Source organism: Rhinatrema bivittatum, chromosome 3, assembly GCF_901001135.1.
Source record: "Rhinatrema bivittatum chromosome 3, aRhiBiv1.1, whole genome shotgun sequence".
NCBI lineage: Eukaryota > Metazoa > Chordata > Amphibia > Gymnophiona > Rhinatrematidae > Rhinatrema > Rhinatrema bivittatum.
This window is the reverse complement of record NC_042617.1, coordinates 587,698,877-587,715,084: the sequence shown is the minus strand read 5'-3', so window position 1 is coordinate 587,715,084 and position 16,208 is coordinate 587,698,877. Positions and strand designations below refer to the sequence as shown.

The 16,208-nt window shown below is 42.0% G+C and overlaps 1 protein-coding gene across 1 annotated transcript in view; it reads left to right on the top strand.

The window, feature by feature from the left end:
* SLC22A2 (solute carrier family 22 member 2) overlaps positions 1–14,852 on the top strand; it is an 83,848-nt gene extending 68,996 nt beyond the window's left edge. The window contains exons 8-11 of the mRNA XM_029596692.1: positions 1,292–1,400; positions 7,711–7,823; positions 10,139–10,238; positions 14,397–14,852. Coding sequence (XP_029452552.1) covers positions 1,292–1,400; positions 7,711–7,823; positions 10,139–10,238; positions 14,397–14,466 — 392 coding nt within the window. The 3' untranslated portion in view covers positions 14,467–14,852. The remainder of the gene's footprint in view (positions 1–1,291; positions 1,401–7,710; positions 7,824–10,138; positions 10,239–14,396) is intronic.
* Positions 14,853–16,208: the final 1,356 nt, after the last annotated feature.

Genomic DNA, 16,208 nt, shown 5'->3' with positions numbered 1-16,208 from the left:
GCATTTTTTACATGTGCGCACATCTTCCCAGGTACATTTATGCACATTTTATAACCTGCGTACATTGTATGCACGCAGGTTATAAATTATCAGAGCTGTTTTACGTACGCCCATATACATGTGTGCCCATGTACATACGACTATGGGCGCATGAGTGCACATTTTAAAGTTATTCTCATACTGGGAAGGAGGAGGAAGAGCCTAGTGGTTAGAGCAGTGGGCTAGGAACCAGGAGACCAGGGATCGAGTCCCGCTGTCACTCCTTGTGACCTTGGGCAAGTCACTTTACCCTCCATTGCCTCAGGTACAAAACTTAGATTGTGAGCCCTCTGGGGATAGGGAAATACCTGCAGTACCTGAATGTGATATCTCAGATTGAATGTCGGTATATAAAAAAAAATAGTGAACTGGAGTTCCCCTCTGACTCATAAATGTTAAGAATATGATCCTTTGTCAGCTCCATACCAGGGACCAAGAACCATGAAGGCAAATTTTAAAAGACCTACACATGGCAAATCCAGGAGATACGCACGTGACTGGGACATGTGTACTTCCTGGTACGTGGATATAAACGTTCTGGCGAAAAAGGGGGGACATGGGATGAGGTCTTAGCAGGGCCTGGGCGGACTGGGACTGCACCAATGAAGTAAGTTACGTGCACTAGAGTGCACTGGGATCCCACAACCGTGTAACTTGCTTCTGCGATGGACAGCGTGTAAGTCATTAAATTAAAAAAAAGGCTGGTCAGCAGGGTTTTAGGGATCAGGACTTGTAGGGTAAAAGGGAGGCAACTTAGGTAAGTGGTTTAGGAAGTCCGCTCCTTTACTGGGGCGAACTGGGAAATAGGCCTATTGTGTACCTACTAAACTCTCCCCCCCCCCCCCCGTGCGCTGGAGACGAGATTCGCGTGCACGTGCACACGTCGATATAAAATCGTGCATGCATGTGCGCGCGGGTAGCTGGTTTTATAAACCTGCGCACATTATAAAACCAGCGCGTCCGTGTGCATGCGCCGGCAAACGCACACACTGGCGCACATGCATCGGATGAAAGTTACCATTACAGATTCCAGCCTCTGTTTATCAGTAGCTGAAACCCCAGCTTGTGCAGTTTGCGGTCTTAAGGTCGCATTTCTTTACGTGACACTATATATTAATGCATTTCTGTAACGTCAGTTTAATTATGCAAAACCATGGTTTGTTTGTATTCCTACTCCGGTGCTGAATCACACGTTCAAAATGTTTCTACTCTTATTATCCAATAACTCAAACACGTGTGCTTTTCTTTACAGGTTTACACTGGCTGAAGGTCACTATGAATTGTGTGGGCAGAATGGGAATCACCCTGTCGTTTGAAATGATTTGCCTGGTAAATGCAGAGTTGTACCCAACATTTATCAGGTGAGTGCATGAGCTTCCACTGCCAGAGTGTGCCAGAAGCAGATCGTTCGCTTGCAACAAGGAGCAGTGATAAGTAACAGTGCACAATACTCAGAGAGGCACCAAGAAGAGATTTTCCATATGCACAAACCCATAGAAAGTGGAGATCCTACGGCCAGCCGTAGGAATTCCTCTCAAATGAGAGGAACGCTTAGAGATCACAAGCTCAAGTCCTTGCAAGCCACACACACAGATCTGATTTTCAAATTACCCAAAATATGGGAATTGACCCTAATATAGAGGCACTATCTGCAAATAAAATCTTATGAATGTTCATTCCACCTATTCTGAAAAACCACATATGCCCTGGAAGATCTAATTGGAGAAACTCTGGAATACTTCTACTCCACAGAGCTTAAGGGTAAATCAACATAAAAAATATCCCAATAATATAGCTTTATTCACTTAAAGGTGAATTTTATGAGTTAATTAGAGGATGCGTGAATATGTCGGGCCTGAGCACGCTGAGCAGATTTTAAAAGATGCAGAGATACACGTGTATCTCCTGGAGAACACACATCTTGGGTGCATGCCGAGGCCCCCTAACATGTAACTTTACTTCTGCTACGGATAATGTTAAAAAGTAAATACTTACGTGATCCGGCGCACGCCGAGGCCCCCTAACGTGTAACTTTACTTCTGCTACGGATAATGTTAAAAAGTAAATACTTACGTGATCCGGCGCACGCCGAGGCCCCCTAACGTGTAACTTTACTTCTGCTACGGATAATGTTAAAAAGTAAATACTTACGTGATCCGGCGCACGCCGAGGCCCCCTAATGTGTAAATTTACTTCTGCCACGGATAATGTTAAAAAGTAAATACTTACGTGATCCAGCGCACGCCGAGGCCCCCTAATGTGTAACTTTACTTCTGCCACGGATAATGTTAAAAAGTAAATACTTACGTGATCCGGCGCACGCCGAGGCCCCCTAACGTGTAACTTTACTTCTGCTACGGATAATGTTAAAAAGTAAATACTTACGTGATCCGGCGCACGCCGAGGCCCCCTAACGTGTAACTTTACTTCTGCCACGGATAATGTTAAAAAGTAAATACTTACGTGATCCGGCGCACGCCGAGGCCCCTAACGTGTAACTTTACTTCTGCCACGGATAATGTTAAAAAGTAAATACTTACGTGATCCGGCGCACGCCGAGGCCCCCTAACGTGTAACTTTACTTCTGCCATGGAGAATATTAAAAAGTAAATACTTACGTGATCCGGCGCCTGCCGAGGCCCCCTAATGTGCTAACCTAGCTTGATGGACTCTCTACCTGGGTAACATCAAGCTAGGCTGAGAGAACATTGCACAAATCTCATCTTTGGCTGAGTTTCCTCCCTCCGAGGGTCATCAAATCTTCACAAGAGAGCACTGTTCTGTTTGTACGTCTCATTTTGAATGTCAAAGTGGCCCCTAACCCCTACACTAACACCTAAACCTCACCTCGAGTTACTAGGTGGGCCTCCTATAGAGATATAAATACCTACCTAGGATATGGGCATTATGGCTAGTCTCTCTCTCTCTCTCTCTCTCTCTCTCTCTCTCTCTCACATAGAAGGGCTCTGACAGCTAGACTGGCTCACCAGGAGCCAAAAACACAAATGAAAAAGGAGTAGTTAAAATATACATTAAAGCCATACAATACAGTGTCACAAAATTGTGAATCCAGCCCACTCAGTCACAAATCACACCCCAAACTCCTCCCTTTTTTCTGATTTACATCGCACCATGCGTTATGGTGCTTTTGCAGGCGTTAAAGACATTTTCGCATACATTAAAGGGGCTTAACGCATGCGAAAACGCCTTATAGCAATTTGATAACTGACCCTGTCAATGAGATTTCTCAGTTAATCAAGCAAATAAATTACATCTTTTTGCAATTAAAAAAGTCTTGAATAAAAATGAAGTTATTTCTCAGTATCAGACCAAACAGGGCCTTTGTTGGCTACTCCAAGGACAAGTTTTTTTTTTTTATAATTATATTTTTTATTGATTTTCCAAAAATTAATACAAATACATAACATATACATCAAACAAAATTATTTATCTTCTAGCATACATATTTTATACTGCTATTTTTTATCAATAAGAATATCTGATATCTACCAACAACAAAATCAAAAGCCAATGAAGTCAAGGGGAGAAATCTTAAAATAACTTTTCTATTTAAATTCACATTTCACAGTTATCTGCACTCTAATTCTTATCCACTAGATATTGGGGACGAGGTAGGTAATTTTTTCTGTTCCAAAAAATTTTTTAATTGGTCTGGTAAAAAGAAAATGAACATATCCTGTTCTTTCTTTAACAAACATTTGCAGGGAAATCGTAGATTAAACGAATATCCCAAAGATATCACTTCTTGTCGTAAGGTCAAAAAACCTTTTCTCTTAAGCTGGGTTGAATAGGATAGATCGGGGAAGATTTTTACTAAATTGTCATAAAAGGTAATTGGGAACTTAGAAAAATATTTCTTCATTACTTTGTTCAAATCAAACAGATTCACAAAAGATACCAACAATATTCCCCTATCTATAATCTGTTCAGTAAAGTTCTCTAGGAAATTTGTAAGATTTCCTTGAAAAGGCTGTTCTAATACACTTATATTGTCATTTTTCTTAGGCAAAAAATAACAAACACTTATATAAGGTAATTCTTCTTCTGAAAAAGACAATACTTCTTTCAAGAAACATTTTAACGTCTCCATTGGTACCTGACCAACCACCCGAGGGAAGTTGAGCAGGCGCAAGTTCAGGCGTTTTAAATTATTTTCAAAGTTCTCTAATCTCCTAGAAAGACAATCTCTATCTTTCACAACCGCAAATTGAAATTCCACAGACTTTTTACCTAAATCTTCAAGGTTTTTAATCCTCTCTTCAGATTTTTTCAACTCATTTTGGATTTCCGTTATATCCTGCTGATTTTTACCTGCCATACAATCAATCTTTTTTTCCAGTCCTTTAATATTATTATTTGACATTGTTACCATCAAGTCCCATACCAATTCTAGTGTTACCACCTTGGGGCGTGCCATGACCTCCAAGGGATCACCACCAGGCAAAAGATTACCCACTCCAGTAGCAGTCTCCTGAGGGGCCAGGTCCTCCAATATTCTGGATCGCCCCAACTCCATTCCTGCCACTGGGTTTTGGTCCCCTGATGTACCCAAGTCAAGCTTAACAATAAGGGGACTTATCTGCTCCGATGATGTCCCAGGAGACGCTACGCTTGCCCTCTGTAGTGGTGGAAGGCCCAGATTTGGAATCAGCGAAGCCTCTTCAATAGAGCCAGTCCTTCCTCCCAAAAGTACTGGATCAGCTGATTCCTTGGCTGCTGGAGTATTTTGTGCAGAAGCTAATATAAATCGAGTAATCTCCTGTTGTATAGGAGATGGAAGGGATGAAGGGGGATAAACCCTCACCTTTCCTTTTCGTTTAGAAGGCATAATTCCAAAAAATAAACTTGAAACAGAAGGTTCGTCTATGTCCAGCAACTTTGATTATCAATTGGCCTCTGTGGCAGCAGATATGGAAGGGAGTCCCTCCTTAAGCCCTCCCAAGCCAGACGAAGCCGGACAAAGCCGCGTGCCGGCGGCTGCGGTGCGCCGCAGTAGCGCCGATTTTATGGGCAGTGGGGGCTCCTTAGAATGACGTCAGGACCGGAGAACGATGGTAAAAGGAAGAATCAATAGGCTCCCCGAGGTGAGTGCTCCGCTTCCAGGTTCTGCTGCAGCCCTGTCGCCGCAGTAGCGCCAATTTTATGGGCGGTGGGGGCTCCTTAGAATGACGTCAGGACCGGAGAACCATGGTAAAAGGAAGAGTCAATAGGCTCACTGAGGTGAGTGCTCCACTTCTGGGTTCTGCTGCCCAAGGACAAGTTTAATGGAAACTAAGCACCGAGCCTTTCCATGCATCAGATCGCTTTGTGGAATGATTTACCAATAAATCCCAGATTATACTACATCTGGAAAACAATGTAAATCTTTGTTTTGTATTGTTCTTTGCTTAATGTTGTTGTATAGCATATTTGATCTGTCTTAGTTATGTAACTACATTGTATTTCTGTTTTATTGTACATCACCTAGTAGCCCAATGGGAATGCGGTGGTTTATAAATCCACAAATAAAAAAAAATAAAATAAAATCACCCAAGATTTTGAATAATCGAATGGAATTTTGTTCTATATGGCTAAATTCTTCTAAATTATTTATTTATTTATTTAACAGTTTTTTATACCGACCTTCATAGTAAATTAAACCATATCGGATCGGTTTACATAAAACAAGGGTATAACAGAAGCAATAAATAAAAGTAATTAACAAGAGAAGAGAATAAGATAAAAGTTACATTTAACAAGGAGTAAAAACTTGGGAAGCTTAAGAGCTGGAAGGAAGTTAAAGGTCAAAAATAATTGAAGAAGCATTATCCAAAGGAATTTGGAATAGAGCAAAAAGATGCTTTTATTAGTCAAATTTATTTTATTCTCTGTGTTCTCTGTGTTCAAAACTGGTCTGTGGTCTGTACTAAAAAATAATCCGAGAGAAGTTTGAGAAGGTCAGAGTTTTAGACAAAAATCTCTCTCTTCCTCGAGACCAAGATCACCCATTATGTAACTGAATAACAAATGAGCCCTGATGTTCATGCACTAGTACAAGGATTATAGCTGTTTAATCAGCTGTGCACATTCTGCTGCAGTGAATACTTGAATATTTCTACTAACTGGAATAGCACCTATTTTTTGGGGTCCTGCTTCTGATCAGAAATGCCTTTGTACCTATTTTGGATGCTCTGTGAGGCAGAAGTCCTAGTGGAAATGCAGGTGTCCATGCAGCTGGATCTGTCTAGCAGGCTGCACGCTCCTCGTGTTGGCTGATGAGTGAGGCGGGTTGGTGGTAGAGCTCTGCTGAGGGAATATCATGGGCCAGCTGTGCATAGAAACATAGTAATGTTGGCATAAAGGCACCAAATGGTTCGTTCAGTCTGCCCAGAAAGCTTAAGGAAGTAACTGACACTCTGTGCAGGCTACTCCCATATTTCTCTTAAGGGTAGTAGTATCTGTCACTCTGTGCAGTTATCCCCAAACAATATGATACCCATACAAGTTTCAGCTGGCAACATTTTTTATTGGGTGATGAGCTTTCTTGAAAATTTAGACCGTGCTGCTTGACGTGCTTTGCTTATGGACTGGGCGGTAGAAGCAGTCCTGTGTTTTTTCACAGAAAACAGCCATAATCGTGTTGGCAGCTGTTTGGATTATTGTGGTTGCAAATGGGAGGGGTGCTGGGTGTATACTAAAAGGATATCGTGTGTGGCAGATCCCTCGTGAAGCACACCCAGGAAGTATCAGGCGCAGTCATATTTAAAAGACAGTAATCTTTTTTTTTTAATTGAGGTCTAATTAAAAAAAAAAAAGCAAACTTTCTTTTAACAAAATATGATATTGCACTAGTAAACATATAAATAAAGCTGGTTTAATAGGGAAGAGCTAGCACAGATTTAACAGAGGGAGGTCATGCTTTTCTAATTTATATATTCTTTGAAGGTATGAATGAGCAGGAGGACAAAGGTAAGCCAGTTAACATAGTGTATTCAGATTTTCAGAAGGTACTTCATAAAGTCCCTGATGAGAGACTCCTCAGGAGTGTTCTTCCCGTGGTTAGGTAACTGGTTAAACAATAAGAAGACTAAATGGTCAGGTTTCCCAATGGAAAGAGGTAAATAGTGGAATGTCTCAGGCATCATTAACTTATTCACTAATAATCTGGGAAAGGGAATAATAAGTAAGGTGATCAAATTTGCAGATGACACAAAAATATTCAAAGTAATTAAAACACAAGTAGAACTGTGATGAACCGCAGAGGGACCTCGCCAGACTCGAGAACTGGGCATCGAAACGGCAGATGAAATTTAATGTAGACAAGTGCTGAGTGATGCACCTAAGGAGAAATAAGCCTAACTGCAGATAAACAATGCTGGTTTCTGTGTTAGGAGTTACCACCCAAGAAAGGGATCTTGGTGACATTGTGAACAATGTGTTGAAATCCTCAGTTCAGTGTGCGGCGATGTTTAAAAAAACCAAATAGAGATTATTTCAAAAGGAATGGAGAACAAAATTGATGATGTCATATGGTGCAATCACATCTTGAGCACTGGTGATCCATATTGGCCACTGCTGGGTGCAGGATGCGGGGCTGGGTGGATCCTTGCTCTGATCCTGCATGGCACTTCTTATGTTCTTCTTCAATAAAAATGTTCCATTAACTTTCAGAAATCTTGGCGTAATGGTCTGCTCTTCCATGTGCGACTTTGGTGGGATTATAACGCCCTTCCTTGTCTATAGGCTGGGGGAGATCTGGCATGAGCTGCCACTTGTAGTTTTTGGTAAGAATTACAACAAATACTTGTGAAAAATGTTTGTTTTAAACAAAATATTTTAGCTTACGAAGAAAGATTTTGTGGCTGCAGCAATGGTTGCCAGTTATAATTTGTGAAACGTGCTGGGCTGACAATGCTGGAAAATGGTGCCACACGTTTATTGACAGATAAGGTACAGCATGGTCACACGTAGTGAAAAGTCCCTAGACCTGAACACGATAGCTCTTTCCGGTTTGGAAAAACAATTGTAGGAGTGAAAACGTAGCTGGGTTCAATCTTTGGCCTCTCTGTTGAGTCCACTAGAAACCAGGCTGAGTTCACCACTGCAGTGTAAAAAGGCCACTAAGCAGGCAAGATTTTGTCCGGTATTTGTTCAGTTCCAATGTGTGGTGCAGCTGGGAATATTTTATCTTCCTCTCTTTCATTTTCGGACCCTTCATGCTTTGTGAGGTAAAACAAATATATCAGTATTTGCACCAGTTTCATTGCATTGTATTTCTCAAAATGATCTGCTTTAGTAATTTTTTAGGATTTTTGGATAATACTCAGTTCACAATAGTGCAGTGCCTATGAAAGGAAAAGATAGGAATAAGAGAAATATCCCTTATAGAGACTTTCATTTCAAACCATCCAGCTCTGACCAATCACACAGATGAAACCCTAAAGACAAAGGAACCTGCCCAGATGTTCATGTTTCTTTTAAGGAGAGCATTTGATTAGTTTACCAGGAAATTGCGTTCAGTCTTTCTGGGCAGACTTGCTCTGTGAATTAGGCCCTCTCGGCTTTAAGGTAGTCCAAATATGCAAGGGAATTGACGTATCTCCATGGTTTCAATTCAGACATACATACATACATTTATTTATTTATTTATTTAAAGAGTCTTCTATACCGATGTTAGTCGAAACATCACCTCGGTTTACATGGAACAAAAGCAACGGAAATTACAAGTAACAGGGGAAGGGTAGGGGGTACAAAAAACCAATAGGAGAGAAGTGAAGCATAGGAACAATTAACAAGTGAACTATAATGTTATAAGAACAAGGTCATAGTCAAATTCAGGTCATGATCCATCACAATTCAATATTCATCAAGGGTGTTGGGGAAAGGCTTGTTTGAATAGCCAGGTTTTGAGCTGGGCTCTGAATTTGGTGATGCAAGGTTCAAGTCTGAGGTGGGTTGGGAGTGAGTTCCAGTGCATAGGTCCAGCAATGGAGAGCGCCCGATCCCTTGTAGCTGTGAGGTGCGCTTTCTTTAGGGATGGCACATGGAGGGACCCTTTGTTAGTGGTCCTTGTCGGTCGATTCGAGCAGGCAAATTGGAGGGGATCTACCAGCCAGTTGGAGTGATGGGAATATAAGGCTTTATGGATAATGGTCAGGGATTTAAAGAGGATGCGGGAGGGAATAGGGAGCCAGTGTATTCATCGAAATGGTCCATGGATGTAGTTCCAGTCTGGAACTGCCAGTCCCTGCATGTAACAGGAGTTAAACCAGGACCGGTTCAGCCCTTCCCTACAGTCACGGGGCTGTAGGCCCAACTTACTGCGGGTGTGACAGATGAGGAGTGGGCATCAAAGCAGCACATAGGAGAGGGTCACTTTAAAAGGGACTTTTCCCCACTGAAATGGCCTTTTATAAAATTGCCTGCCCAGTACACGCGCTAAAGCACCCGCACTCTCAGCCGCGTTTGGGAGAGGCGCTCCGGGAGGGGCGGGGTCTGGGCGGGGTTTTCATTTACTCGCAAACTTTTTTTTTTTTTTTTTTTTTTGAGTTTTTAAAAAGCCTGGCGCGCAAATATTCACAGCAAAACTTCCCGCGCCAAATAGCAGGTGCAATTGTGTGCAGAGCTGGCTTTGCCCGGGCGATTTTCAAAACAAAGTTATGCATGTTAAGTTCGCTTTGAAAACTGGTATTACTTATGCGTGCGACAGCCCCCAAAATGTATGCAGGCTGTTACAAAATGACTCCCAGCGTGACTTACAAAGAAAAACCAGGGAAGCGAAAAGTAAGGGACACCATATTAGATTATTAAAAAGGAACTGCAGTCAGCTGGAAGGTTACACAGGAACTGACATAGCAGGAGGATAGGTTTGGCTGCCTCACACACTGGAATTTTAAGGACCTGATTTAGATAGAAATCTTCAGTTTGATTCAATGCCATTCACTCTTAGCTGAGCACAGAATAACACAGTACACGTTGGTGGTAGGAATACTGCTCAAAATGCTTTTGTCAACAAATTATATTTCGGGCAAGCTCTTTTATAATTGATATTGTTACATCTGTCGTTGTCCTTAATTATACCATTTTTTTTATGCAAAAGCTGTGCTCGGCGTAACTGCTGGTGGATTGGTGTTCCTGCTACCTGAGACCAAAGGGAGAAATTTACCCGAGACCATCAATGATGCAGAAAACCTGCACAGGTGGGTGCACATTAAGAGAACTCAATATTAGAAATGCAATCTGAAGTCCTCAGGCTCTGCTATGTCTGCTTTTAGAAGATTAAGGTTACTTTTACTGAAAAAAATGAGGCAGAAAAACTTGGAGGTCCATTGTCAGCTGCTGTGCGGCTCAGCTGGTTGCTGGATAACTTTATCCAGTTACCTAGAAACATAGAAATGTAAACATACAAATGACGGCAGGAAAGGATCAAAATGGTCCATCCAGTCTGCCTAGCAAGCTTCCTATGGTAGTATCTGCCGCACTGTACAGGTTACCCCCATGTTTCTCTTAAGGGTAACAACTGCTGCTCTGTGCAGTTATCCCCAAGCCTTATAATAACCCATAAAAATTTACTGCTAGCAACATTTTTATTGGGTGAAGAGCCTTTTTGAAAATTCAGATGGTGCTGCTTCACGTGCTTTGCTTATAGGCTTGGCTGTAGAAACAGTCCTGTGTTATTTTCCCTTAAGTCTACACATCAGTTCCAGAACATAAAAGTCAGGGCCCTCGTTTCTTGCTGTCTGAATCCAATTCCTCTTTTCCTCCTGCCGTTGAAGCAGAGAGCAATGTTGGAGTTGCATCAAAGTATCAAGGCTTCTTAGTTAAGGTAGTAACCGCTGCACCAGCAAGTTACCCCCATGAACTCTTTTCTTCATTCCCATCCTCTAACATTTAGGGATCCACAGTGTTTATCCCACGCCCCTTTGAATTTTTTCACATTTTTTGGTTTTCACCACTTCCTCCGGAAGGGCATTCCAGGCATCCACCACCCTCTCCGGGAAGAAATATTTTCTGACATTGGTTCAGAGACGTCCTCCCTGGAGTTTCATTTTGTGACCCCTAGTTCTACTGATTTATTTCCTATGGAAAAGGTTTGACGTTTGTACATCCATAAAACCTTTCAGGTCTGTATCATATCTCCCCTGCGCCTCCTCTCTTCCAGGGTATACATATTGAGAAATTACTACTTACCTGATAATTTCCTTTTCTTTAGGATAGTCAGATGAATCCAGAACAAGTGGCGTATGCACCTCTACCAGCAGAGGGAGACAGAGCAAACTGACAGCACAGTATATATACCCCTGCAGTGACATGAGCTTGCCAGTATTCTCTTCATAAGCATCTGTGGACAGACTAACAAAACTTGATTAAACAGATAGCCATTTCAGTACTCAGCCAACAGGAAACACTGAGCTCAGGCAAGAATGTATTAACACTAGTCTAGGGCCTGGAGGAACACTTACCAGTAATCCCTGGAACACACAGCCATGGAGAAGGACCATAATACAACCATTCAGCTGCCAAGGGAGGGAAGGTGGATTCATCTGACTGTCTTAAAGAAAAGGAAATTATCAGGTAAGTAGTAATTTCACATTTCTTAGCTTCCAGTCAAATGAATCCAGAACAAGTGGGATTTTCCCAAGCTACTCCCAAATAGGGTGTGAGGCTGCCCATGGTCCAGTCAAAACCGCAAGTACAAAGGCTGTGTCCTCATGGGCTTGCACATCCAGAAAAAGTGTGCAATGAGGACCACGTTGCAGCTCGGCAAATATCGACGGGAGACAACAATTTCATTTCCGTCCAAGATATACTACCTGAGCCCTAGTGGAATGAGCCCTGACCTGACTAGGTAATGGCTTCCCAGCATCAACATATGCAGCCATGGCTACCTCCTTAATCTAGTGAGCTATTGTAGCCCGCAAGGCTGGCACTCCCTGCCCAGTTCCACCGTGAAGGACAAGCAAGCGATCCGGCTTCTATAAAGGCTCACTAACCTCCAGATACTGGACTATATGTGTCTTGACATCCAAGGGTTGCAACAAACAATACTCCTCTACATCTTTCTCTGTCCAGAGGTGGCAGGGAGATGGACTGATTTGAGTGAAAGTCAGTGACCACCTTCACTAGAAAAGAAGTAACAGTATGCAACTGTACCACTTCTGGAGTCAACCAGAGGAATGACAAGACAAGGCCTGCAGTTCAGAAACCCTTCGCACAGAATAAATTGCCACAAGAAACATTGTTTTCAAGGTCAGTAACCACAAGGTCAGGCTACGCATCGGTCTAAATGTAGGGCCTGCTAAGAAATCCAATTCCAAATTAAGACCATAAGGGAAACCGCAAAGGAGGATGGGCCACATCAGGATGAGCCAACAAGAATCCACCATTCACCTGACCTCTGAAACAGGCAAGAGCCATTACTTGTACCTTTAAGGAATTAAGTGCCAAACCTTTATTCAAGCCATCATGAAAAACTCCAAAATAAGCGGGATCTTGACCAAACAAGGAAGAGTAACTTTATCCTCAGACCAGGCCTCAAACACTCACCAAACCCACACATAGGCCAAGGAAGTGGAGAACTTTCTAGCTCTTAGCAAGTTGGAAATCACTGCAGCAGAGTATCCACGTTTCAGCAAGCGAGCCCTTTCAAGGGCCATACCATAACACAAAATCAAGTTGGATCTTCGTGAAGAATAGGACCCTGCTGCAACAGATCCCTGTGCTCCAGAAGCTGAAGGGGTGATTCCACCTCGAGCCACTGCAGATCCGCATACCATGGTCTCCTAGGCCAATCTGGAGCAATCAAGAGCACCATCCCTCTGTGCTGCTCGATCCTTTGGTCTAATCTGCCCAAAATGGGCCATGGTCTTCCAGCCACTCCTGCACCAAGGCATCGATCTCCAATGACTTCGGATCCATCCTGCAACTGAAGAATTGCAGAACTTTCACATTGCGAGAAGCAGCCAGCAGGTCTAAAACAGAAGATCCCAGCGATCCAGAATCAGCTGAAACTCCTCGTTTGATAGTGTTCATTCTCCTGGGTCCAGACTTTCCCAGCTGAGAAAGACTGCACTTACATTGTGTTTTCTTGCTATATGCGATGTGGAGATCATTTGGAGATGTAGTTCTGCCCATTCCATAAGCTGATCTATCTCCTGCAACACTTGTTGGCTCTTGGTTCCTCCCTGCCGATTTATGTAAGCCACAGTCATTGTGATGGTAGAGGTGCATAACCCAGTTGTTCTAGATTCATCTGACTGGATGCTAAGAAATCAGATCCTTCAGGCTCTCCTCTTAGGGTTTCCGATACTGACCCCCACACCATTTTGGTCACCCTTCTCTGGACCACCTCCATCCTGTCTCTATCCCTTTTGAGATAAGGGCTCCAGAACTGTACACAGTACTCGAGGTGAGGCCTCACCAAGGACCTGTACAAGAGCATCACCACCTCCTTTTAGCAGGATAAGTTATCTGGTCATATTTAGGACAGATCTGTGGCCTGATCAGAGTTAGTCGGGTAAGTGACTGAATATGTCAGTTTTGCCATTTAGCGATGGCTTTTAAACATCGACTGCATGGTCTTTTACAGGGCAAATTTTCAGTAAACTGTTTAGCAGCACGATAAAAAGACACATTTTTAATTGCATACATTTTAGCAAATTTTCAAAGAGAAATGACTCTGGTCTGGTTTTGCCTTGCCTTTGTGTTCTTGTCTTTTCTGGTTTTGTTTTGTTTAGTGGGTGCCTTTCTGTTCCCTGGTCCCGCTGTAGCTCAGCCCTGCTCTTGGGGGCAGGCGCCTTCTATTTTCCCCAATGTGAGCATCCCCTGGCATCACCCCAGACAACCCCCCCCCCCCAACCACTTACTCCATCTGTGCCATATCAAAATGGCATCAACTGGCCCTGAAGCTGATGCCATTTTGTTGTACAGAAATATCTCTATACTTTCCGTACAACAAAATGGTGCCTATCTCAGGACTGGCCAGCATCATTTTGAGTTGAAGACCGGGCGAGGCAGGAACAATTGGGGATCACTTCTGCCCATTAGACCCATGGAAAGGTAAGTAGTTGTTGAGGAAGAAGGCTGGAGGAGAGGACACCATATTGTAAAATTGAAAATAGATGACATATCTTTTGTTTCATCTAATTTTCTAAATCAATTATTTGTTTCAATAAATAAAAATATTTAAATATAAATATTTGTTTCAAACGCAGATGCTACCTGAGTAATTACTTGGACCTTGATTCATTACGGTGTAGGGACATTCATTCAAAGGGTTGCAAACTAGAGAGGATAATCCTCTCTGTAACTCTGTCATTATTGTCATCAATCCTGATTATTGTTATTTGTTTCTGCAGGCAAGAAATGAAAAGCAGAAACAAAAAGATCTACCTGCACGTCAAAACCTCAGATATTGCTGGTCACTGAGAAGAAAATAGTTGGTCTCCGAAAGAACTCTCTTTTATAACACAACTAATAACAACTGGTGAAACGACATTCACAGCATCAGAGAACATGATGACAAATAAAGATCACAAGGTCCAGTCTTTAATGATTGGAAAAAGTGTATAATATTGCAGCGGTCAAAAAGCTCATCTTATATGTAATAATTTGGATACTTATGGGAAAGAATTGCAACCCTTACAGGGCTGTGTCATCTGATAATCCAGATTAAGTACTTGTGACTGTTATTTATCTCTGTGTGAACGAATATTGTACTACTTGATCTAGCAGGCGAGCTAAGGCATCTCATATCATGATGTACCTGGCGTGTTTCTATAAATAAAAAGGTTATATAAAAACCATGAATGCAAGGCCTTCCTCATCGGCCCAGTTTATAGATCCTACTTTATCTCTGATTTCATCTTTACTTCCTCACAGCTAGGGTGCCTCTGTGCTTATTCCAGATGTCCATCACCTTTTCTGTGATTAAACATTTCCATATTGCTACACCTCAGTCTACCCCCCCTTGGAGCTGAATATCATGACTCCTTGTTCTAGAACTTCTTTTCAAGTGTAAACAAACATTACTAGTTTCTTGTGCATTATTTATACCTTTGAAGTATTTAAATCTTTCTGTCAAATTCTCCCTTTCCTCCAGGACTTTAGGTTTTACTTCATAAGATTTTTGGTAGACTCTGCACCATTTTGACAGCTCTTCTTATGGTACCTCTGGTCTACCCTTTGGAGATGCACTCTGCAAACTTTTTTAGATCACTCCCCATGCGGTCTACTCCATCTGGAGTATCGACCCTGTTGCAGATCTTGGTGTCCTCTGCCAAAAGATAAACCTTGCCTCCATAACTATGTCAGTTTGGCCACCAAGCATTTTCATGTGTTGGTTGTACAACTCTTTGAAATCAGCAAAGCAAATATAGGGTGGCCGCATGCCCTATTACATTATCTCCTGAAGCAGGGTGAGACCAAAGGATGTTGTAATCAGCAATATTTTCATTTCTCAAAATGGAAATTAGCAATATTATTAGGGATATGCAAATCTCTTTTTAAAAAGGTTCATCCTCAATTTGGAAAACCTGCAAAAAAGTCTGCAGATCTATCAAATTGGTTCCATGAACTTAAAAAAAAAAAAAATAATAATAATCCATATCTATGGTAAATCTACTTCAGATACTTGAGAAATTCAAAATTAATTACTTTAAAATTGTCTATCCATTTCAGAGTTCTCACAAAGTTCATAGAAAAACATGAGTCAAATATGAGTCAAATGCAAAATGTATGTTAAACTTGGCCAATCTGAGTCATTAGGAAGTACATGGCAGATCCCAGAGTAAACCCAATTCTGTTGTGTTCACTCTTAGGGATAAGTGGTGGCTTTCTTCAAGTTCACCTGCTTAATAACTGTTTATGGACTTTTCCTCCAGGAACTTGTCAAAACCCCTTTTCAATCCAGCTGTGCCCACATCCTCCAGCCACAAACGTCAGCGTGTAATTGTGCACGGAGTGAAAATATGCTTGTAACTTTGCAGTGAACGAGGTGTAAAATCCACTTTTGTATAATTCCGTCTGGGAGGCTTTGCAAGGCTCAGATGTTGCGATGCTTAAGGCTACAGGCACCTTCAGCAATTAGTAACCCAGAGTCACTAATGCAACTGTACAACTCAGCATATTACACCACTGCACTTTATGAAGAAATGAATGAAACTTGTGAC